This window comes from Rhinolophus sinicus, linkage group LG14 (assembly GCF_036562045.2).
Source record: "Rhinolophus sinicus isolate RSC01 linkage group LG14, ASM3656204v1, whole genome shotgun sequence".
Classification (NCBI taxonomy): domain Eukaryota; kingdom Metazoa; phylum Chordata; class Mammalia; order Chiroptera; family Rhinolophidae; genus Rhinolophus; species Rhinolophus sinicus.
Window position 1 is genome coordinate 41,440,482 of NC_133763.1, and position 26,512 is coordinate 41,466,993.

At 37.3% G+C, this 26,512-nt stretch overlaps 1 protein-coding gene across 7 annotated transcripts in view; it reads right to left on the minus strand.

Moving 5' to 3' along the window:
- Nucleotides 1-3,662: 3,662 nt before the first annotated feature.
- WDR47 (WD repeat domain 47) overlaps nucleotides 3,663-26,512 on the minus strand; it is a 48,807-nt gene continuing 25,957 nt past the window's right edge. For all 7 annotated transcript variants that reach the window (XM_019730539.2, XM_019730538.2, XM_074318377.1 and 4 more), the window contains 9 exons: nucleotides 22,522-22,700; nucleotides 19,094-19,354; nucleotides 16,661-16,736; nucleotides 14,749-14,906; nucleotides 11,672-11,841; nucleotides 10,941-11,111; nucleotides 10,178-10,309; nucleotides 6,707-6,925; nucleotides 3,663-5,018 (listed from right to left, as the gene is read on the minus strand). In XM_019730539.2, coding sequence (XP_019586098.2) covers nucleotides 4,876-5,018; nucleotides 6,707-6,925; nucleotides 10,178-10,309; nucleotides 10,941-11,111; nucleotides 11,672-11,841; nucleotides 14,749-14,906; nucleotides 16,661-16,736; nucleotides 19,094-19,354; nucleotides 22,522-22,700 — 1,509 coding nt within the window. In that variant the 3' untranslated portion in view covers nucleotides 3,663-4,875. The remainder of the gene's footprint in view (nucleotides 5,019-6,706; nucleotides 6,926-10,177; nucleotides 10,310-10,940; nucleotides 11,112-11,671; nucleotides 11,842-14,748; nucleotides 14,907-16,660; nucleotides 16,737-19,093; nucleotides 19,355-22,521; nucleotides 22,701-26,512) is intronic.

Below are 26,512 nucleotides of genomic sequence, written 5' to 3' on the forward strand. Positions count from 1 at the left end.
GCGGGGCCGGCTTCTGTACGCTGGTTATAGGCCAGGGTGTGTTTTGTGTCTGCAGAACTCTTCTGCAATGAAACTGAACACGGAAGCTAAATACGTAAAATGGATATGAAGCGTATTTTTCAGTCTTGATTTATAAGTTTGAATGTGTGACATTTTTAATAAAACCCGGAAATCTATTTTTGAGCAAAATATTTTAAATAGGGTATAATGAATGAAAATGATAGTCCTGGGGCGGGGCCAAGAGTTGTTTAGTTTTTGTCTTAAACTGCTGGCCTTGCAATCTCAGCAAACTCGCCAAAGAAAAAATGCTGAGTGTTACACACTAGGAGAAAATGAGAGATGTGCACAAGTTATTGGCAACACATTTTAAAGCGTTTTAAAATTTGGTAGTATATAATGTACTTGTGTGCATGTTGCGTATCACAATTTTAAAAATTAAAATATGCCTGACATAAAATTTATCATCTTAACCATTTTTAAGTGTACAGTTCAGTGTCGTTAAGTATATTCGCATTATTGTGCGAACTGAAGCTGTACGTATTGATTCATTTCCCCTGTACCCCCAGACCCTGGCAAGCACTTTGTATCTATGAATTTGACTACTCTAGGAACCTCATATAAGTGGAATTATACAGTATTTGTGTTTTTGTGGTCTGGCTTATTTTACTCAGCATAATATCCTCATGGATCACCCATGTTCTAACATGTCAAAATTTTGTTTTAAAGGCTGAATAATATTTCATTGCATTATATACCAAAGTTTGTCCATTTATTTATTGATGGATTCTGGGGTATCCTGTACCTTTTGTCTATTTTGAGTAATGCTGCTATGCATATGAGTGTACAAATACTTTTCCAGACCCTGCTTTCAACTCTTTTTGTTATATACCCAGAAGTGGGGCTGCTGGATCACACGGTAGTTCTATTTTTAATTTTTTTGAGGAACCACCATACTGTTTTCCACAGTGGCTGTACCATTTTACATCCCCCCCAACAGTGCACGAGTTCCAATATTCTCCACATCCTTACAAACACTTTAATTTTTTTGGTAATGGCCATCCTAATGGATGTAAAGTGTTATCTCGTTGTGGTTTTCACTCACATTTCCCTAATGATTAGTGCTGTAGAACATCTTTTCATGTGCTTATTAGCCATTTGCATATTTTCTTTGGAGAAATGCCTATTCAAGTCCTCTGTCATTTTTTAATCAGGTTGTTTGGGGTGAGTTTTTTTTGGGGGGGTACTGTTGAGTTGTAGGAATTTGTCACGTCCAGCGCAACACGGGCAGTGAGGGTGCGAGAAGGGGCAGTTTGGGTTAAGTTTTTTAGAAAGAAACAGAGACTTAATGCAGTTAAATCTCTCCGAAGGCCAGGCGTCTCTCAGTCTCAGAGGACTGGAGCCCAGAATATGGCTGACTGGGGGTTTTTATTGAATAGGTATGCAAAAACAAGAGAAAACAACATTGTTTTGTACACGGTCTCTGAAACTCACACATCATAACAGAAAAATATTTATCTCAATCACCCTTTGTCAGTCAACAGCTGAAGCATGTCCTAATTAAGGTACGTACCTTCTCAGAGTCAGAACGGTCAAGTCTCTTATTTTGTAAGTTCCCTTGAGCTAAGTGGAGAGAACTGATCTTTATTGTTTTTGTAACTTCTCTCACAAACAGGTGCCAGGGAAAAGGCAGAACCGGCAACAGCTTTTCCCAGGCAGGGGGAAGAGGAGGCAAGGCCTCTTCCCATATCCTTCTAAGGCAGCTCATTGGTGTCCCCACTCGGTTCCGCCTGGCTTAGGTTGTATCTCCCGTGAGATATCTTACCCGTCTTTGGCTGCAAACCATCTTTTGGGGACCAGACAGAGAGACATAAGGTGTAAACATAAGGATGGAACAAAGACCCAGAAAGGCACAGTCTCACAGACTCTTCTTTCCTTAAGGAAAGACATGGGGGGACAGTTGGCTAGGTTGTTGTGTGACTACAGGAATTCTTTATATATTCTGGATATTAATCCTTTATCAGATATATGATTTGCAAATGTTTGATCCCATTTCATGGGTTGCCTTTTCAGTTGATTGTATCATTTGGCTTATTACAATTTTTGAAAAATAATTAAAACATTTAAAAAATAAATTTTGAATCAGACCTCTAAAGCTTTTGCCGAGGAGTTAAGAATTTCAGCTGCACAACCCTCCCATCCCCACTCTCCTTCCCTGTACCCCCAACTGAGAATGCAGGTCCTTCAGTTTTCTCTTTTTTTCTTTCACATGAACTTCCCAGAATCTAGTCACCTCCATGAAAAAGTGTGGAGGCACAGGAAAAAGGACATATGAAACCAGATAACTTACTGAAGATCATTTCTAGTGCTTATTACCGTGTTTCCCTGAAAATAAGACCTAGCCGGACCATCAGCTCTAATGCATTTTTTGGAGTAAAAATATAAGACCCGGTCTTATTTTACTATAAATTAATATAAGACCCAGTCGTATTTTATATATATTCTTGCTCCAAAAGACACATTAGAGCTGATGGTCCGGCTAGGTCTTATTTTCGGGGAAATGCAGTATCTAATGCATTGCAAAATGAATTCCACATCCCATATGATATAGGAGGGTCTTAAAGTTTACTCCCTGTCGTGCGGGAGACCCTGCTCGCCACGCCATTTTTCAGGCGGGGCGGCCTGCGGGGTCTCAGCTCCCGCTCCCCACACAAGAACGCAGGATATGGTGAGGCCAAAAAGGAACACCCACGGAGCCATAGGTAGGGGAGTCATACCACTACGGTCTCACTGGAGGCTGGGCCCACTGGACGTGTGACCTGCCGTCCACCTTTCCGCCGACCGACCCTCCTCCACTCTCCTCGACTCTGTTCCTCTCCTCTCTTCCACTCTCCTCGGCTCTCCTCTTCCGCTCTCCTTGGCTCTGCTCGGCTCCTCGGCAATCGTCGGCAGTCCTTGGCTCTCCTCCGGAGCCGCAGCAGTTATACCAGTGGCCAATCGGCTAACCGGCCACAGCCGACGGCCATCCACCACCCGAGCCACGTGAGGCCGAGAGCCTGTAAACTACTTTCTGAGGCTCTGTCCCCACACTCCCTGATAGTGATTAAGGTAGAATACAAAATTTTATGCACATTTTTTACCATGAAGTTGAGCTGGTCTGTATCAAGAAATTGTCCTTTTTCCTAGTTTTAAACTTAACACTAATAACCTCCTATCATATCTGAAATGTGTGAAATTAAGCATAAAAGTAAACTAGAGAGGAAATTACAGTCTATCTTTAGCAAAGTTCCCCTCTGTTTGCCTGAGAAGTAGGAAAACTGGGTGCCCACGGAATATCCATAGCCAATTAGACTTTATTTCTTCCTAAAGCACTCAATTCAACATATTTTTAGTCTAAGTTAGAATTAATACATTTTGCCAGGCTTTTATTAATCAACTTCCACAATATATTCAAGACAGAAAGTTCTCTAGATCTTGAATAAAAGAGGTAGAAGGCACACAAAGTTAGGCAGTTGCCACGGGTTAAAAAGTCAGTCAGTAGCAGAACTTTAAAAAGAAACTTAAGAAATTGATTGTAGGGTTCATCCACTGGACCAACCTACCTCCAAGTACACTGGAAAGAATACCACTCTAAATTGAAAGCCACAGACACTGAGGAACAAGAATAGTTTTAGGTGTCAAGAGGTCTTTATTGAAATAATAGCACAGTTACACTTCTAATAACCCTTTCCACTTGTATACAATAGCTTAAAAATGCTTGCTACATACAGTGCACAGACAGTTCAATAATTAGAACCAACTCAACTGCATTTGAAATAAATAAAATAGCCTATTTAATAATTTAAAGTAAAATTACTGTACAATATGAAAATAAAGATACATGAATGTTAGAATCTACAGTGTTGTAGAAATAAAATCATTATTTTGCATTACACAAAACAGTGCAAGAAAAAAAAATCCAAATAAGCTTTTGGAGTGCAAAGTTTAAATTTCTTATGTTAAAATTATCATGCAGACATAGCATTTCAAGCCATGCTATAGTCTATGGCAAAGTTCTCATTTTTTAGAGGAAAAATGCTAGCCAGTAAATTTACTGTACCATCAAGTGTATCACGTAACGCTGCTGCTCTGCTTCTACAGTACAATTTAGAAGGGAGGTATCTTGTTGCATTCAAAAAATTGAAATTAACAAGTTTCTGAAGCAAACACATTTACCTATTAAGCCCGAAACAAAATAATGTGACAAAGTAGTAATTATATCCCTGGGTTTAAGAAAAAAGAAAAGGCCTATACCACATAATGAATGAAGAAGCAGTTTCCCACCCATCTTTAAACTCCATAATGATCCTTAATGAAAACAACCATTTAACTTTTGAGAGACCTAAAATTCTGACCTCTAGCTGACAAGTGATACAATATCATGGGATTGTGAGAAAAGCAAACTTTCTGAACACCTATACTTAATCTGTGTAGAACTTGGTTGCGTTACATGTAATAATATGCTTAAAGTATAGTTAAATTTCCATGTGTATATAAAACTGTTATTTAGGCAAAGACCAAGGAATGCATTTAATACTAAACCGTAAACACATCGTCCACCTTGACTTGGAGTGCACAATGACAACGTAAGAGCTCTTCCGCAGACTTTGGCAACAAGACTACATACAGCAGGTCACAGCAGCACGAGCTCACATGGAAGACGGAAAGAACTGCAGAATAACACCACCCAACAGCTCCTACCAAAGGGGTACATGGTATAAGCGGCCTCCTCGTGCTACCACACTCCTGGTCAGTCTATGTTCTTCACACTGGGAATTTTCACAACTCAGTAGTCTTAGGTCTCCGTGCCTTCACTGCATAGATGCCGCCAGGTGTACTCTACCCATTGTAAGTCCAGAGGGTTACAGTTCTGTCCGCAGAGGACGACAGGAAGGAAAGATCCTGGGTGTGCCATCTGCACTGAATCACTTTATCCTTGTGCTCTCCCACCACCATGATGGGAAGCTGTTTAGTGAGGTCTCCTAAATCAACAAAGGAAAGAGATACTGATTTACAATACAAAATAAGCATATGAAAAGAGTTCACAAACTTTCTGTTACTTTAAAACATGACAGTATAAACAATCCTAAACTACAGTGATACATTGAAAGATTTAAACAGGGATAAGTTACTGAATACCTAATCATGTCAGTTGAATTTGGTAACATATACACAGCAACACTGACACAGCTGCCACCTGCTCCTTGAAACTCACTAAACGTGATCTCTCCCTGACTTTCATGCCACTACATCTCGGTCTCCTTTACTGATTTCCTGTCTCTTCCTGACTTCATGTTTGATGAATCCCAGGAGTCAAACCAGATTTCTTGTTCCCTTTATCCTTCACTTCCTAGGAAATTTCATCTAGTATCATGGCTCCATGACCATTATACACTTATGAGTCACACACACTTCATCTCCAACCTTGACTTCTCACCTGAACTCCAGACTAGGAGCCAAACAGCTATTCGACATCTCATTGATTGCCTGACAGCATCTTAAATTTAACTTGTTTAAAACAAACTCTTGACTTTCTTGCCTAACCCTGTTCCCCCCTTACCTGTCTTCCTCATCTCAGTTAATAGCACCATCCGCTCATGCCAAAAACCTAGGAATCAGCATTGATTCCTTTTTTCCCTCACTTCCCAAATTTAATTCAAACAAATTAAAATACCCAAATTCAGACACTTCTTACCACCTCCACCTCTTCCACCCTAGTCCAAGCCACCATCTTCCCTCACTTGAACTTTTGCAGTAGCCTCCTCACTGACACTTGTCCTTATAATCCATTCTCCCTACAAAACTCAAAATTGTCTTTTAAATGTAATTTAGATCTTATTACACTGTTTTAAATCTTCCAAGGGATTCCCATTATGTTTTTTAAAATGCCTATAAAACCCTGCCTCTGATTTATTCTCCTGCCTCTCCCTCCTTTGGTTCCCCGGCTTCTTGCAGGGTCACAAACATGCCCCAGCACCTTTACACTTGCTGTGGTCTTCGCCTACGGTCCTCAGAGGCCTTGTTCCTTCTTATCACTCAGGTCTCTGTGCAAATGGACCTTCCCTGGAGAGACCTACTCTATCCTATTGAAATTAGCCTTCTTCTATCCACCCGTCACTCTCTCCTACCTTGCAAATTTTTTTTAGTAGCACTTGCCAACACCTAAAATTACATTATTTACTGATTTACTTCTTACTGACCTCTAAAATGAGAGCTCGATCAAGGAGCATGTTACCCATTTTATTAATCTTTCTGTCTGTCCCTAGTTGGTACACAATAAATATTTACTTAATGAATATTTAAAAATACTAGATACTGAAGATATAATTACACAGATTACACACCAAGATTTTTAAAGTAGAAGCAAATGGGAGCACATAAATGTATATTTTAACATCCATTGTCACTGAACTCAAAATGATTAAGTGCAATAAATGTTGATTCTTTTAAATTTTTAAAACTATTTCACAATAAAAATAAGACTATTCACTAGATTTATTTAATAATTTCCTATAATTCATCTCAATACAGTACTAGTAATTTGAGCAGTAAATACTATAAAACTAAAAATTTTAAATGTCATATAGTCAATCTCACCAGATTAACAAAAAAGATCCCAGAAAGAAAAGGAGAGACTAAAAAAAACAAGAAATAAGTCAATCTCCATCACCTTGTAGGTCTGTCACCTTTATTTTCATATCATAGGATCCGGTTAGCAAGTAGTGAGCTCCAGGAGAGAATCGAACAGAGCGAACGTCACTGGAATGAGGGTGGTAACTTTGTACCATTCTTCCTCCTCTTATGTCATACAACATGCAGCTAGAATCTTCTTGTCCTGTAGCTAAGAGACGGCCGCTGGGATCTACAGCTACAGATGCCACTGCACTGCCTGGAAAGCAGGAGGAACGGAAGTTTCAATGTGGAAAAATCAATATAGAAAATGGCAACAGCCCATTATGCTCACTGAACCACACACTGAAAACTTAATGTAGCTTACCAATACTGCTCGGTTATGGGAAAAATCCAAATCAACAGTCAACCAATAAACACTTGTGTTCTTTTTAGGGGCAAAGCATGAAGCAAGATTCTGTGAAAAATGAGAAAGTCCATCTTTTTGTCACCTGGGAGAACCTCCTGGACACCGTTACCTACAGTGCAATAGATGAATCACTTTTCCTAATGCAGCGTTTTTTCACTGACAGGTAAGTGTCCAGAAATAGCCCCATACCCAGCTCAGCGTCTAGCTGGGAGAACAAGAAATTAAATTTAAAAAAATATGTTTTTGGACGCCGTGTAGAAAATGTCTCTAAGTAACACATGATTAACCACCAATGGGAACTAAACAAAAAAATAAGCTCTAAGACCACAGGCTGGAGCCCTAACTCTGGACCACGCATCTGTCTTCAGTGGGAGCAATAGTGTTCCCAACGGGGTGCAAAATGGTGCTCAGGGTACAAAAAATCTTAACCATTAACAATGGTTTGTAGCTCCCCAAAGCTCAACCGCACCCAACAAAATCTTACCTAGTATTTAAGTTCTCTTGTTAGGAAAAAAATTAATTTACTTTTCCCCCTTAGCCGGGGCAATAATAAAAACAAGGCTGAAGAACAACTGTTCTAGACCAAAGTGGCCGGGGAGGACTTCACAGAAAAAAGGGACCTAACTCAGATCTCAAAGGATGGCAAACAGCATAAATAAGTGTGTGTGTTTATATGTATTACACACACATGTAATTAAAATAATCTTTGCGTGAAATTTTGAGAGAGAAGAGGGCTATATGACCAGGAAGAATTACATGAGAAACTGTTTCCAGGGAACGTGTAACACTGGGTAAGGATAGAGAGCTTAGTGCGGCTGGAGTTACTAGGTTTAACCAGTTAACATAACAGGTAGCCTGTAGCTGAGCCATAGAAGGCAGGTGAGGCCCGACTGCCAGGCATCTTGAATCCCACACTGCAGAGTGTGCACTCACTCCTGTGCACAGTGAGCCATCACTGCAGGTTTCTGAGGAAGAGAATTACATGATCCAAGCAGTACTTTGGGAAGATTAACTCAGGAGAAAATGGGTATCAAATTAAAATGCACAGACTATAGAGAAGGGAAGCCACTGGAACACAAGATAGCATGAAGTAACAAGAGAAGAAGGGCTTAAACGATAGACAGATTTCAGACAAAAATATAAATAAAGAATCAACAGTCTTGGCAATTAACTGCCTGGATGGTGGCAAAAAAAGGAGTGAAAAATGAGTCCCAGATTTCAAATCTAGTTGCGTGAGGAAATAAGAGACCCATTATCAAAAACAGGGAAAACGGGAAGAAGAGCTGATATGCAGGGGAAACATATTTTTATTAGTTTCACAAACGCATAGTTCATGGTACAAACAGAAATCCGGGTTCATTTATTCAACAGTTATTAGATCATTACTCCCTCGCCCCAGCACTATCGAGAGGAGGGCCTAGCGTTAGAAGACACGTGGAAGAACGCTGAAGGCCAAGGAGACGGCGCGTGACTTCACTGCAGGTGGGAGGAGTTTGGCATGTTCCAGGAACTTAAAGGAAAGAAGCAAGTGATCTGAGATGAGACTAGAAGGGCACACGAGGCCAGATCCAGCAGGGTCTCGTAGGCCGTGCCAGAATCTGCACTTTAACCTAAGAGCAACGTGACGTCATCGAGGTGTTGTAAGCAAGGTGTAATGTGCTCCGGCTGCCGCGTGGCCACAGAATGGAGGGGGCCGGTAGAAGCGCAGAGCAGAGGAAGGAAGCTCCCGTGGTGGCTACATTGAGAGATGGTGGTTTATCCTATAGTGGTGGCAGTAAGATGAAAAGTAGTAGGTGGGCTTAAGATAGATTTTGGAGGCAAAAACACAGGATTTGCTTTTAGATTGGATTCTGGAGGAAAGAGAGATGGGGGAGAGTGGGTCCAGGGAGACTCCAGGGTTTCTGGCATGAACAATGGCTGGCTGGGACCATGTAGGTGAGGAGGTCTGGGGCAGTTACATTTGAGGGGAGAGGTCACGATTCAATAGTTTTGTTTGGCACATGGAAAGTTAGAGATGTCCTGTGAGATATCCAAAAGGAGAGGTCAAGTAGGTGGGTTACAAATACGAGCCTGCACGCAGCAGTTTGGGCTAGAGGATGAAAATTTAAGTATAACTTGTATCAGCATACAAGTTATACTTAAAGCTGGGGGAATCGATGTACTCACCTAGAGAAAGAAAGCAGACAAAGGTCCTGCGCCCTGGGACTTTAGTCCCTGCCAAAATTTCAAGGTTGAGCAGAGGAGGAAGAGCAGCAAAGGAGTAGTCCTCCAGAAAGGTAAAAGAAGAGTAGAACGCCCAGAAGAAAGGGGAAGAGGTCAGCTCTTATACGCCCCTGAGAGCTGAAGTCAAATGAGGATTTAAAAACGTTTTGACAACATGAAGGTTAATGGTGATCTTGGAAAGGCAGCTCTTGTTAGAGGGGTGGCAGCAGGAGACAGACTGGGGTAGGCTGAAGACTGAGGGCGAGGAAATGAAAACAGTGTATGTAGGCGAGATTTTTGTTGAGACATCTGGGTAAGAAAGGGAGCAAAATATTAGGGGCAGAACTGGGAGGGGGAATAGGAGGTCAACAAAGAAACTTTGGGGCATTGCCAATTCTATAAAATGTTTGTATATATGTATATATGGGAGAGAAACACAGAAGGAGAGATCTGGTAGACAAAGAGACATTAACGTTGCAAGAGAGAGAAGATGACCAAAAAATTGAAGTCTCTGAAAGGAGAGAAAAGGGGCCAAAAATAATTTCGGACAAGGGGACAGTTGAGAGATAAATTCAAGATAAGTGCATAGAAACTAAGCAAACAAAACAAAATATATTAACACCAAGGTCTAAATGGCCCTGCTAACAGGATAATTAGGGCATGATATTAAACTCCCTGGGCCTCGGTTTCCTAAGCTGAATACTATTTTTACAAATAAAGTAATAGATAAAAGCATTTTTGGAAGAACTTAAAGTACTCCATGAAAATACCAAGTATTTATTTTACTATTGTTCTTTTTCTTTTTTTTAACATATATGTTGCAGGGGAGAAGATGTAGGTGAGTGCAGTTTATAAAGTTTCTTCCTCATCAAAATTCATTTAAATTCTAGAAAAACCTACCAGTTCCATGGAATGTTGTGCCAACAACACGAACACAGCTTGGTACTCGAAGATCCCAGAATCTAACAGTCTTATCTTGGGAACCAGATGCAATCATCCAGCCACTCCAGGTATAAAGTGCTAAAATATGGCCTATTAAAGATCAGATACTCAGTTATTAACGTGGAATGGTACTTTTCTAAAACACATTCAAAGCTAAGTACTCCTTATTACTGTGCATGCCATGGTCTGGTTAATCAAATGTACTATGTGGTAGAGATGTTCCACATATGTACATTGGTGATTCAGTGTTTTAGGACCTCATATTAGTACTTAAAAAACATTTTCACTTGAAATTATGGTAAATTTTCCACAGAGGAAACACAGGACTGTGGGGTTAGGTCACCAGCTTTGGACGAGACAGACCTAGGGTTATATCTCAGTTCTGCCACATTTAGCCATAAGATATTAGCCAAGTCATTTTGCTTTTTCAAGTTTCGCTTTCTTCATGGATAAGATGGAGATAAAACATTCTGCCTCATAAAGTCGTTGTGAGGATTAAATTAAGGAATTATGTGTATAAGTAAAGGATTTAACACAGCGAAATGTTACCTATCATTACTGTGTTGTCAACTAAAGTTCACAATTTAAATTTCTGACAGAAAAATTTCCTGTCTTGAAGAAATCTGGTTTGATGAAATATATCCCATTAATGAAATGCAGAAGGGGAAAAGCACAGGTTGAATCAACAGGAAAGACAGCCTCTGAGACTGATGGCACATACCTGTATGTCCACTCAGAGCATGCAGCCCCTGGCCTCGTTGACAATCGGTTGTATAAATATTACAGTCCCCTGCGCCAGCACTTATCAAAATAGCTCCACCACTTTCCGGGCCTTCCATAAATGCCAAGTCTCTAATTGTCCCATCATGCATGCTAAATTCCAGATCTGGTCCTGAAACAGCAATAAGAATTAAAACAAAAAGATGCTGCTCAACTTACTGCGATAATTTGAGATTGCTAAACTGCCTCAGAATTGACCAAGAATAAGGTAGAGTGGTATGGCGTATATTTTCATTTAGGGATTGGTATTATAACCAATTTCACTTTACTGAGCAAAGAAAGAACTTCAAGAAATCAAAATACTGATTCAGATCTCATCATCTCTAAAACAGAGCTATACGTAGTTCATCTCTTTTACCCCACAGAAAGTGAAAGAGAAGACAGATACTCTCTAGAAAACATACACTAATAAAATTCTGGTAGTTGTTTAAAAGTTATTTTTCTGGTAACAGTCATTTCCCCAGGATTAGACACAACCTGGCGACCTGTAAGAACTTACTAAAAAAGAATAATGCCTCATGAATGCAACTAAGCAATTAGAATGTAAAAAAATTCTTCTTAAGGCTGTATTCCTAGATGTTATTAAAAACAGTACAGACGTATATCAGAAATACAACATGGGGAAACATCAACATACACTGGTGAGCTATTGCTTGCACACTTGGGCCCTACCTGTTGCATTACAAGTCTCTGCATTGAAGGGCAGCACTTTGACGTATTTGTCATTTGATCCTGTTGCTAATAACTGTCCGCAAGGACTCCATGCCACGCAGTAAATGGATCCTTTATGATGTTTATTCCTTTTAAAACGCACCACTGGCTGCTTAGGGGTGTCGTGTGTACTAAAAAGAAAAATTACAGAAAAACACTTCAATTTTGTGCTTGCTAAAGTTAATGAACAGAAGTTCTCTATGATGGTTGTTCTTGAGGGAGGGAGCAAAGAGAGCATCAGACAAGATGTTAATAACAATTTTCAACATCTCAGATGAAATAAATTTAAAGTATTTTTAAAATCCAAAAGTAAAATTATAAATCATTATTATACTAATCTGACTCTTATTTCAGACCACATAGGGAACACGGTATTTTTCTTAAAACCTCCATTTCACATATTTTTCAGGGATTTTAACTCAGAAACACAAAAGAATTTTAAAAGAGTTAAAAATGCTTGCAGGGGAGGCCGGATGGCTCAAAGGTTAGAGCGTGAGCTCTTGGTTGCTGGTTCAATTCTGGCAAGGGATGGTGAGCTGCGCCCCCTGCAATTAAGATTGAAAATGGCGACTGGACTTGGAGCTGAGCTGCGCCCTGCACAACTAGACTGACAGACAATGACTTGACTTGGAGCTGACGGGTCCTGGAAAAACACACTGTTCCCTAATATTCCCCAATAAAAATTTAAAAAAAAAGAATGTTTGCAAACTCAAAAAGTTCAATAAACATTCTATTAAACATATAATATGAGCAGTTGCCTGGCGTTGAGGGATGGATAAAAAATAAAGGAGGCAAGAGCTTGATCCAGAGTTTAAAGTCTGGCAGGGGCACATGTTGTCATGACAACCCACTTACAGTAAGGTATAATAATATCAAGCCTATGTAAGAAATTGTACATGTTTTTGAAGATTCATCCTAAAAGGTGAAAGGATTTACCTTAAACTACTTAAGCAAACAAGAAGGACAGAGCAAATATGACAGAAACTTTGACGACTACTGCATTTTAGTGTTCTAGTCTCTACTTTCGTGTATCCTTTAAATTTTTCATAATTAAGAAATTTTTAAAACCAAGAAAAAAGATGGCTAAATCTCCAATGCCCAGAAGGTGCTTAATATTGATCTAGAAAATAGATGAGATCGAAAGATTCTCTTTTCAGTTGTATATCCAATTCACCGCTAAGGCCCACTGATTCTTTCTTTAAATGGATTTTCCCTCCATCCATTGTGCTCCATCTCTATGGCCATTACGCTAGCCGTCAATGACAACTGCCTCCTTCCTTTTCTCCTAACATCCACTCTTACTGCCATCTGACCCATAGCCAGAGTGAGCGTCTCAAAATATACTTAGCTCACAACACTGCTCTGCTCAAAACTTTCAGCGGCTTCCCCCTGCACCCAGGATAAAACACAAAATGACTACAAAGCTCTGCATGTCTATCTCTATAGCCTCATCACAATCCAACTCATTACTCCAGGCAAATCTGAACTTATTTTGGTTCCTCAAAAAGCCAAGCTCCTTCTCACTTCATGCGCCCTTTGGTTTACTATCTTCTCCCTTCTCTTCACCTGGTGAGGTTCTCCTCATCCTCAGAACTCAGCTTTAATACGTCTTCCTCAGAAAGGCCTTTCTCTGACTCCCCAGTCCTCCAAATCCCCGCTTTACTTAACAGCACCTTGTACTTTTTCTTCACACCTAACACAACGTATAATTACATTTGTTTGTGTGTTTATTTGCATAATGTTCATCTTCCCCACTAAACTAGAAATTCCATAAAGTCAAAGAATGTGTTCCTTTAATCACAACTGTCCCCAAACCCTAGAATAGTACCTAGCACATAGGAGCTCAAAATCTATTAATTAAATAAATTTATTTTCATAAAAATCACTTTTTTCATGAAGTTTATGAAACATCTATGCCAGCATAAGAAATACAAAAAGGAGAAACAGTTAACTTAAGGTCAGGTTAACCCTAAACATACAAGTCTTTGACTCTGTCTCCATAATTACTGCTATTTTCCATTCCTTGATCTGGAATTCTGCCTATGTTCGCTCATGTATTCCTATTTAACTAACATTAATGAGCACCAATAAATTATATTACTATCATCTAGCATGAGGCCTATTCCCTTTCCCAACATTTAAATGCTACTTCAGTGCAAAAGCCTAAATTTCTGCTTTCAGATACAGATACCCCAAAAAAATGCAAATAAATATTGTCACCCCTCTGTTCTCCAAACTAGGATTATAATAAAAATGACTTAAGAGTTGTAAAAAATTTCCAATGGTATGAATGGTATGAAAACTATTCCATTTGTGCAATTCATTTCTCTAATCACAAAATCTGCCAAATACCTCATGGTCTTTATTATGCTGATTTATTCTGATAGTAAAAGCCTTAACAAATAAATTGACAAAAAGAGTACCTAATCAAAGAGTAAGGCGTTCAAATTCAGTTTTCTGTGAGGTTATATACATAAACTATGTGCTTTCTCAGTAACTTTAAAGAATTAGTCATATGCCTAATAAGGTCATATGTCCATTTTTAGTGCCATATGCCCTTAAAGACATATGCATTATTTTCAAATCCTGTTAAAAAGGAGGTAAAATCAGGTTGACCAACCGCAAATGGAATTTTTGTATGTCAAAATGGTCAAATATCAGCAATTTCATATAATGCAACCTAATACTTCTTTGAAGCTATTATTATAAGAATTTTTTTTATTTTCTCAAAGAATATAACTAGCATTACTTTATCTTATATAATTTAACTGGAATATAGGAATTTTTAATATTAAAGAAACAAAATACAAAAGCCAAGGAAATAAGGAAAATTAGAGCTAAATAAACAATGGCCTAACTGAAAACATTTTAATCAATAATTCTTATGTATATTTCCTAAGCACTGAAAATAAAAATTAAAAAGCTTAATAAACAGACATAGAAATTAAACACTGCTGAATGGCAATTCTGAGAAAGCAACAAAGATAACTAAATTAAAAACTAAAGCAAGAATGCCAGTACAAACCATTTATCCTTACCTTGGATCAATTACTTCTGGATAGGCACATACTCTCAGTGTTTTTGAATTTGAACCGACAGCATATAAACCACCACCTGGATGAAAAGCCACTGCTCTAACAGCCTGTGTGTCTTCTAGGGTATTAATACAAACAAACTGCTTTTTTGATTTGTCATCCTATGGAAAGAATGAACATGAAAGTCATCCAATGCAAAAAATGAATTTGAAATAATTCATCTTTACCCCATTTTAAATTAATTTGAACCTGTATTATTCACTTTATCACTTTCTGTTTGTGACCTACAATCATATATTCTTTTAAATGGCAAACCCAATTAACTCCGATTTTTCCATTTTTTACTCCTCATCGCTAAACTAAGCTCAGACAGGTTACAGAAATTCAAGTTTTTCTTCACTATGACAAAGTATAATACACATTCCCATACCAAGTTCTCTTTAACTGTCAATGAAAAAGAAATAGCCCACATATATAGTTCTTACAAAAACAACATTATTTGTGTTTCTAAAAGTAGGAAGTATAAAGGACTGTTCTTTAGTACACGTAGGGTAAAAAAAAAAAAGTTGACATTATCTCCAGCAATCAATACTTTAATATTTCAAACTGAAATTGTAAAATACCCTTTTGAAAATTGTAAAAATTATTTTAATCAGAACATTTAATTTGAACCTCATTTTTATTTTAAACTGTCAACCTGTCTGTCTGCCCACAGCCCTCTTCTGAGGAAGGCAAGTTGAAGCAGTTCTGCATAAAAGCTTTGGTGTCTCTTGCTACGGGTGTCATTTGAACCCACTCTGCTATCCTGACCAGGAATAACTGGCCCTGGAAGAAGGACATCCAGACTGAGAGTAGTCAACAGACCGACCAAACCCTGTCTTTGTGAAGTATGAGTGTCAAGTGCATACACAAAGGTAAGCCACTTTACCTCTGGTTGTATCCTGAGAGCTCTAGGACCCATAGTATTATAACTGTGTATCAGTGACGAGATTATGCCTCTCCCTACCCAAACTTTTATGTATTCCTGCAACACATCCTTAAGGGGGAGGAGGGAGTCAACCTGATATGCCACATCATGTTTGTCTTGTATAATTGATTTAAATTATATTATTCATATGAATTTATTTGACTAGAAATGCTACATTTTTCTAATAATCCACATAAAGAAATATGACCGTTTGCCAAACGAATGGCATGGGTAGATAAGAATGGGCTATAGCATATTAATAATAATTACTACTAATAATTGCTTTATAGCAGAAGTGGCAGAGCAACAAATAAACTTTATTGCTCTTCTCCAGTGGGTTTTTTAATTTGTTGTCATTTTAAAAATAGTGTTCACATAAAAATCTACAGTTCCAGCTTCTCTTAGAAATCAAAAGAACTGGAAACACTAGGCAACCATGTTTCTTTGTGCAAGGGACAAATATTCCTATGTGCTTATCACAAAAATAGTCAAGTTATTCATTTATGTTAGCTGGTTGACCCCATAAGCCTCTGAAATAATAACTATGTCTATGGGGTTAAATCTGAAACTAGAGAAAATAAGAGTGAAGCTGTATACTAGTTAGGGAAGGATGTCTGATTCCAAAGCAAAAAGCAGGCACACTGATGAGAAGCCCACAGGAGGTATCAATAATAACTGAACAGTCAATCACAGGGTTTAGAGAGTAGTGCACAGCCCCAAGTCACGCACCAAGACCTCCACTGGGCCACTGATATGAATACTCTTAAATGTGCTTTCTGAGGCAACCTCTTCACGTAGTCTAGTGAAAGCTCAACTACCTTGAGATAAATACCGGCATTAACAATAATGACTATTTCCAACATTGGTCCTTTCTTTGAATTGAGAATTCCTTAGCAAACTTTGCAAGTATATATAAAAACACTGAAACCTTCTTCCCCAAAGTATTACCTCTTCCCCTCTTGACCTTGATAGATTGCCTGGAGAATCTCCAAAAGGTGGCTTAATGACCAAATGTTCTGATGAGCTGTGTGAGTAGAAATTCAAATAAAGTTCATTCCGAATATCAAAACAGAAACTCAATTAATTTATCCTTTCAATCTTTAATACTATTTTTTTTTTTTTTTTTTTTGGCAAATGACCTTATTTCCAGTCAAAGTACTCTCTGGAGCCATTTATTAAGAGGCTTTGGATTCAGTAACACCAAGCATAGTTGTAAGGAAGGAGTGAGAAGCCATTCTGGAAAGGAAAATAAGTCAAAGTCCAGAAGTTTTACAGTGAGATGTCAAGTACCGCAAGCCTGGTTGCTACGTTTAAATCCCACTCCAGCCATGAACTTAGATTGGTGTTCAGGAAAATTATCTGGCCCAAGAGAAAAGGCTAACAGAAACTGACAGTTGAGGGCCCCACCATAAAACAATGTTTCTACTTTATCACTTTTTTGAGAGACCAACAGATAGACAGATCCATCCATATATATAGACCTTCCTTCCAGTCAGCATTTTTTTAATGCCTGACTCTTCACAGATAGTAAAAGATTTCCAGATACTTGAAGAAAGCCTCCTAGATAAAACTCAGAGACTAAAACAAACAAACAAAAAAAGAATTTGCAAGAAGACAGGCAATTCAGGAAACAAATGCTACAATGATATAATTAAAATTCTTAGAGATATAAGAGGAAATAATACAGGAAACAAGAAAAAGATCTATAAAAAAACTTTAAGGGAAATTAGAGAATAAGAAAGAGCTCAAACAATTAAAATACAGTAGCAAAAAAAAATTAATCAATAGAAAATGGAGGTGAGGAAATTGCTAAATAACATGTTTTTCAATTTCCCAGAACTTAAGTTTCCAGTTTAAAAGGGCCCCAAAAGTACCCAGCAAAATGAAGGAAAATAGACACACTCTGATATATATCATAGTGAAGTTCTGGAACATCAGGGAAGAAAAGTCTAAAAAATTCCAAAGTTGAAAAATTATCCCACCTCATACAACAAAGGACCAGGTGAAAATGGCATCAGACTTCTTAACAAGAACACGAAACATGGAGCAATGCCTTTGAAACTCTCCTCAGAGTTTATGATTTCCATCCTAGAATTCTATACTCAGCTATGCTAACAAATCAAATTTGAAATAGTTAGACATGCAAAATCTCAGAAACCTCACTTCTGTCGTACCTTTTCAGAAAACTACATGAGACCCTGAAAACAGGGATCCAATCGAGGGAAGAGGCAAAGGAAATTCCCAAGAGAATGGTGAAGTAAAGTCCCAGGATTCTCTAGGCCTGTACAAAATGGCCTAGAAACAATGGATATAAACTGAAGCAGGAGTGATACTGGAGAGATGTCTCCCGAGGGGAAAAAAAATGGAAAAGAGCAAGTAGCTGATGTTTTTTACTAACTGGGTTGAAAATGGCAGCCAACTGGAAGCAGAAATCATGGGCAAAGATGGGTAAGATGAGGGATTCCATGTTATTTTGTTTTGTTATTTTGTCCACAATGCATAATAATATACTGGAACGCTTCCTACTCTACCATCTTGACCGGAAATCCGGGGATTCTGTTTTATATCGAGCCTTGAAGTGCTATTTGTCTTTTTAAACCATGTGTGTATATTATTTTGATAAAGATAAAAATTTAATTTTAAAATTTGAGTTCTTTTGGGGGTACACAAAACAAATGTTATAGGAACTGTAATAAATAAGCAAATATTAAATAAAATTATGCTCTTAAGTATAAAACTAGTTTTTGATACTAAATTTACAAAGCTGATTTCCTATAGGCATCCCAAATGCCAAAAGCAAGTTATGCATTTTCAAATGAACCACTCTCAAAGGTGTTTAATGTGAAGAGTAGATGAAGAAAATGCTCCTTCGCTATTCCCACTGCATAAATTAACACTTGTTTACTAATGATAGCAAGATAAAAAAATTTTCCTGACTAGTGAAAACATAAATATGCAAGAAGTCTCCAACTGCTGTAACTGCCAGCACTGCCAACACTATCGTGCTGCAATCATTCCATCCTGGGCCCTGGAAGTCTGCGAATCAAAAGATTATTTGTTGAAAGGTACCAATGGCAAGAAAAAAAAAAAATCAGGGAGAAGATAAAGCCTAAAATTATATGATCTCTGAGTAAGATGGTTTATTAAAAACTAGATTGTCTTGGAAAACAAAAAGAAAAATAGGGGAGTAAAGACTATGAAAAGACTTACAAGCTAGTAGAAGGGAATATAGCTAAATGAAGGCAGATTAGAAAAAAAAAAACTTGGCAGGTAAAGAGCTCCAAACTATTTGTAAGGCTCCAAAGAGAAGTTCGTATGTCTATACTTCTGTTCATTAATAGGAAGTTACTATTTCCAAGTTTTACAAAGTGAAGCACTTACATTTGGTTTCCACTAGAAGGTGATTCCTCAAGAAAAGGTATGTGGTTTGTTGCTCCAGGATTACGAGGAGTGCTTGTGTGGATATTTGAAGCATCATGTGTTAATCTCGGACTAGAATCTTGGGGTGGTGTAGCAAAGCTAATTGCAGAACAATTATTAGATCCATTGCCTTTGCTCCCATTACATTGCTGGTTGAGCACTGAGACCTCATTGCCAAGGCTATCCATTCCAATATTTAATTCACCAAGCTTTTGAATGGACCTAAAAACAATGTAATTATATTAAAATAAAAACTTAATCACATTCCTAACATATATAAGATTAAAAGTTTTAGAAGCTAAATAAATAAATGCACATATAATATAGAATCTCTGGCTAGTTTAGTACTAAAACATTACCATCTTCAGCTTAAGACATAACCAAGATCCTGAAAGAAGATCCACATTTTCCTACAGTATACCACTGTAAAGGAAATAGGCATAACGGGTATCACCAACTTTTTAAATACCTTTTACCTTAAAAATAGAAAAAAAACCCTGTTTCTTCTCTGATATAACTTTGGTTTCATTTTTATTTTAAAACTTAATTTCCCAAAATAGTCAATAAAAATATCACCACTACCAAAATTTTTCACCAACAAAACGAAACAAGCCTTTTTCACTTCATCTGTCTAGTAATACCATGTCAACTAGGAAATAAATGACTAGAGCGGGCCATGATGGGACAAAGTCAAGGGGCATACCCATGAGTCACACATTCATTCATTCTACAAAGACTATTTGCCAGACTCTGATCCAGACACTAGGGAGATAACACAGGGAGCAAAACAAGTTAGTCTCATCGCCCTTCCCTCTATATCACAGTAGCCTGATTCCTTCTGTTGGATTCAGGGCTCCAAAGGACACAAAGAGGAAGCTGCCAGGTTTTCTTAAGATTTAGACCCAGAACGGGCCCAGCATCACTCTCTCCAGCCTGGATTCAATACTACGAGACAGGACTACACAAGGGGTATGATTACCAAGAGGTGTTGTGTTTCACTCTATTTTCTAACATTATTTTGTGTGTGTGTGTGTGTGTGTGTGTTTAAGGCTTTAAAAAGACTTTAAAAGAGTAGTTGAATAGTACTAAAGAAATGGGCAGCCATTACTAAATATCAGTTAAAAATTTTAAATAGGCAGCATTTCCAAAATATTGTTCTATGAAACACTAACCCTGTGAAATGCTCCCTATAAAAAAAAGTATGAGGTCAAATAAATTTGGTAGATGCTAAACATAGTCTAAAATGCTGACATATCATTTTGACTCTCAAAGGGGAAGAGGATGAGGAAGGGGCAGAATACGCCTATAATAAGTGCCAAATCAGTGGTGCCAATTACTAGTACTGATAGAAACAAAATATCAAGAGGTATAAAGTAGTGATACAGTACTGTTAATAAAAATCCTATCATGCTTCAGTTGATTTTTTTCAATAAGATCTATATAACACAACTCTTATTTCTCTTCCTCTTTCTATTCCTCTTGGAAGGAGAAGCAGAATTTAAATCTGGAAAGTAGCTCTGCTGCTAGAACGATTTGGAAGAATAAAACAATAAGGGCAAAAAGCATATTTTAATTTATAGATTCTATCTCTATTCAGTTGGTCCTTGGTATTAGTCAAGTACGTTAAAGTCCCCATACAGGCTCAGGTATATAAAACTTAAGGGCCTAGAAAAAAAACTGAATAAAAGTATATTAAATGGTTAAAAAACAAAATACATTAGAAAAAGTTAAGAGAACAACAGACAATTTATGTGAAACTAACTTACAAAAGTTTAGGATAAACATCCATTCATACTTATAATAGACCTGGTTATCGGACGGATTTTTATAACATACTTACCTTTTAATGTAATTTTAAATTCTGATCTCTAATGAAATGGAGAGTAGCTGTTAAACAATAACTATGCTCTAAACAGAACCCAAATTCCAAGAAATAATTTTAATCCTATTTATAATTGTCTTTAAAGGAAGAAAAAACAGTTTAACTTGTTTTCTGAGGAGTACATCCCTGCCCCTACTGGCATCACAGAACCTTCCCACTTCATCTTCTGCCTTCATGCTAGATATCCGCTTTCACTTAAAAATGGTCAGGGAGTCAACTGCAACTATGACACTTATGGATAAGAAGAAGAGATCCAAGGACTAGAAGTGGCAATTCATCAAATTAGGAAAATTCTGGTAAGCCATTGATTTAATCAGAGATGATGAGAAAACCATCTTCAAATTGAATACTCAGAGGCCTACTTAGACTCTTTAGATTACCATTATAAACATTCCTTGTGTGACGGTTTATAGGCAGGATAAACTTCAGGAGCACTGACTTGCACAAGCCTCAGTGTCAAGCAGATTACTTCCAATATCACTGAGCCAAGTAAAGAACTCACAGCTATCACTGCATTGCCTAATCGTAATTGTGATGAGAGCCAACAATTATGCCATACTTCTTCTATGTCGAGAATTATTCTAAGTAACTTTATATGTATTAACTCATTTAATCTTCCAATCCTTGTGCATTTAAATACACATATTCCAGTTTACTAATTTAAAAACCATGATATATATACCATATTATATATGTATTACACACACACCTCCTGTAATTCAAAACAAGTTCACGCTGTTTTGACAGTGTGAGTTTTGACAGAGATTATAAGAAAGAATCATTTTAGGGCCGGCCCGGTGGCTCAGGCATTTGGAGTGCCATGCTCCTAACACCAAGGTCGCTAGTTCGATTCCCACATGGGCCAGTGAGCTGCACCCTCTACAGCTAAGATTGTGAACAACAGCTCTCCCTGGAGCTGGGCTGCCGTGAGCAGCCGGAGTTTGGTGTAAGCGGCTGAGTGCTGCCTAGACTGAGAAACAACAGCTTGAACCGGAGTTGGGGGAGTGGAGGACATGGAAGAAGGGGAAAGAAAAAAACAGAATCATTTTAATACACTGAATTCAAAAGAATGTTGAAGTATCAGCACTCAAAATAATTAAAAAGAAACAGCTAACACTTAATATAGTGCTCACTATATGCCAGGTACTGTTCTTGGCGCTCTACATCTAGCAACTCATTTAACCTTCGTGGCAACCCTGTGAAGTACATGAGAACATGCAAAAGGAAGCTAAGCAACTTCCCACAGGTTCTCAGCTACCCTGGCACAGGGCTGGGTCCGCCTGGCCGTCTGCTTCCGCCACCCTTCTGCTCTCCTTGCTTAGATGTGAAAGGACAAAACGAGAGGAGGTCTCAGAATGCTGTGACTGGAAGATATTATGTGCTTCCACATTATTTGAAACACAAAGCCTTACAGTGTCAAACTATACATGGAAAGTAGCAGTTATTACATGCTTCTAATAGCTTTTAAATAACTCTTTGTATGTTAAAAAGTGACTGAAAGACTGACCTACTGAGGAATTGTTCAGTAAGATTCTGCTGTTGGTCAGGGCCGTCCTCCTGATTCACACCTCCTTCAAGCAGCATCTGCTGGTATATCTGTCGCTGCTGCTCCTTCTGTTCTAAATGCTGCTGGTAACGTAATCGTTGCCTATAATATTCTTGAAATTGTTCTGTTGAATCTCGAAGCTTAAAAAGGTTAGAAAAATATATTTGAACAGACCATTTGAATATATCCCCACTCAACAGTAACTTGTATAAATGCTGAATAAAATATACACATAGCTATGTTTAACAATTAGAAAATATATAATATATGGCTCTTTGAAAAATAACATAGTATCTATGAGTCTTAATAATCAAGTGGATCAGTTAATTTGCTTTATTCCATAGCAAGAGACTGGCCAAAATGAATGGTCATCCTGGATGCTTGACTTACCCCAAATAAAAATACATATTATAGTGGTCACAAGGGGGACATGGTTAAAGAAAATAATGTAGATAAAGACTAATACAAACCTTATCTATATTACTTGAAAAAAATACTGAAGGACTGTACTAATATTTAATAAGCACAATATTAACCTTATCCAACACACTTAATAGGGTAGGTTATGCTAGAGAGAAACTTACAAAATTTTCCTCAAAAACAAAACTTTCATTCGGGTTTTCAATGGCCTTTCACAATAAAGTGGAATATATGGCTGTTAAACTTAGCAGTCTCAACATTCCTACTTAACTCTTCTAAAAGAATCTATAGCACCCAAACTTATCGGACTTAAATATTTAAGTGAATTCCAATATTGGTAAAGAAACAGTCCTCTGCCAGGCCGGAGTCTGGTTACATTACACGGATCATGCGAACCAGGGCTACCCTGGAAGAACAAAATAATCATCTCTGAATTTGGCCAACACTACAAGCTTAATCAAGACCTTCATACAGCTAACTAAAGCTAAAGCTGTCTTCCTTTTCCAGGAAATAGTAATGATTCTCCTCTATTTCATAATGTATAGTAATGACAGGGACAAAATCATATGTCCTTTTAAAAAAACTTCATTGTCATAAAATATAAATTTGTCATTGTAACCATTCTAAGTGTACAATTCAGTGCCATTAATTATATTCACAACGTTGTGCAACCATCATCACTATTTATTTACAAACATTTTCATAACCCCAAACAGAAATCTGTAACCATTAAGCAATAACGCCCCATTCCCCCCCCCCCAAGCCCCATTCTACTTTGGTCTCTGAATTTGCCTATTTTAGTTTTTTCATATAAATAACATACTATACTTGTCCTTTTGTGTCTGGCTTATTGCATTTAACATGTTTTCAAGGTTCATCTTCGGTGTAGCATATGTCAGAATTTCATTCCCTTTTATGGCTGCATAACAGTCCAATGTATGGATAGACCACTTTTGTTTATCCATTCATCTGTGGGTGGATACTTGGGTTATTTCTACCTTTTAGCGACTGTGAATAATGCTACTATGAACACGGACGAACAGATATCTCTTGAGTCCTTGCTTTCAATGCTTTGGGGTATATACCTAGGAGTAGAATTTCTGGGTCATATGGTTAATTCTTGGTTTAGCTTTCTGAGGTACGGCCACATCACAGTGACTGCACCATTTTACATGCCAACCAGCAATGCTTGAAGGTTCAAATTTCTCCACTTCCTCACTAACACAAGGTTCAAATTTCTCCACTTCCTCACTAACACTTGTTATGTTCCACTGTTTTGATTTCAGTCATCCCAGTAGTTGCGAAGTTACATTTCATTATGGTTTTGATTTGCCATTTCCCTAATGACTATTGATGTTCAGCATCCGTTCATGTGGTTATTGGTCATTTGTACACATTCTTTGGAGAAATGTCTATTCAATTCCTTTTTTAAATTGGATTTTTTGTCTTTTTGTTGTTGGGTTGTAGTACAGGCAGACCTTGGAGATATCATGGGTTTGGTACCAGACCACTGAAATAAAGCGAATAGTGCAATAAAACAAATTACTGAAATTTTGCTTTCTCAATGCCTGTTTACACTATACTGTAGTCTATTAAGTGTGCAATAGCAGATATGTCTAAAAAAATGTATATACCTTAATTAAAAAATATTGCTAAAAATTGCTAACCATCATCTGAGCCTTTAGCAAGTTATAACCTTTTTGGTGCTGATGGACTTGCTTGACACAGAGTTGCCATAAACCTTTAATTTGTAAAAAAACACAGTATCTGTGAAGCGCCATAAAGTGAAGTGCAATAAAACAAGGTATGCCTGTGGTTCTTTATATAGTCTAGATATTAAACCCTTACCAGATATATGATTTGCAAGTATTTTTCCCATTTTGTAGGCTGTTTTTTTTTTTCCACTTTTTTGATAATACCCTTTGGTGCACAAAATTTTAAATTTTGATGAAATCCAATTTATTAATTTTTATGTTTGTTGCTCATGCTCTTGGTATCATATCTAAGAACACACTACATAATCCAATGTTACAAAGATTTTCGCCTATATTTTCTTCTAAGAGTTTTATACTTTTTGGAAGACTTTGAGAAGGATTAGTATTACCCTTCCTCAAATGTTTGGTAAAATTCACCAGCAAAGTTATCTTATCCTGGACTTTTCTTTATTCAGAAGCTTTTGATTACTGATTCAAACTCTTTACTTATTATAGGTCTATTGAGATTTTCTACTTATTCTTGAGTCCGTTTAGATAATTTGTGTGTTTCTAGAAATTTATCCATTTCATCTAGGTTATCAATTGGTCATAGTATTCTCTTATAATCCTGATTATTGTAAGGTTGATAGTAATGTCCCCAGTTTCATTTCTGATTTTAGTTACTTGTGTCTTTTTTCTTTTCTTTTTTTGTGTCAGTCTAACTAAGGGCTTGACATCTTTGTTGATCTTTTCAAAGAACCAACTTTTGGTTTTATTGATTCTATTGTTTTCCTGTTCTCTACTTTGTCTCCCTTCTAATCTTTCTTATGTTCTTCCTTCCTTCTGCTAGCTCTGGGTTTAGTTTGCTCTTCTTTTTATAGTTCCTCAAAGCATAAAGTTAGGTTACTGACTTGAGATCTTTCTTTTTTTTTAATGTAGGAATTTCAGCTATGAATTTCCCCCTTAATACTACTATTTTTGCTGCATCCCATAGGTTTGGAATGTTGTATGTTTTGGTATTTTTTTTCATTTTCGTTAGTCTCTAAGGATTTTCTAATTTCTCTTGATTTCTTCCTTGACCCATTGGTTAAGACTGTGTTATTTAATTTCCACAAATTTGTGAATTTTCCAATTTTCCTTGTTATTAATTTCCAGTTTCATTCCACTGTAATCAGAGAAGATATGATGCATGATTTCAATCTTTTAAAATTTTCTGAGATTTGTTTTATGTCCTAACATATGCTCTATCCTGAAGAACACTGCATGTGCACTTGAGAAGAATGGGTATTCTGCTATTGTTGGAGTGTTTCATAGATGTCTGTTAGGTCTACTTGTTTTACAGTGTTGTGCAAGTTCTCTATACCCTACTGATCTTTTGATTAGATGTTCTATCCATTTTGTAAGTGGGGTATTAAAATCTCCAACTATTATTGCATAACTATCTCTCCCTTCAATTCTGTCAATGTTTGCTTCATATACAGAGTGTGCCAAAAAAATGTTTTCAGAAAGGAAAACTGTATTAAAATTGTAATACTCAATATATACCAGTAACAAAAGATGAATACAAGTCACGTTTGACTTCTGCCAATTACAGGAGGTGCTCAAAGTGGTTACCATCAGCATCCAGACACTTCTGATTATGGCGAACTACTGCTTGAGCAACATTACCAATGTGTTCACTTGTATACATTTTTGTGGCACCCCTGGTGTTTTGGGGTTCTGTTCTCTTTGGTACAAATATGCATTTGTATTTTTAATAGTAATTTTTCTACTTCATTCTTAATATTTAATTGAAAACAAAAAAATTTATTCAACTTATTAAACTACCTTCTAATCAC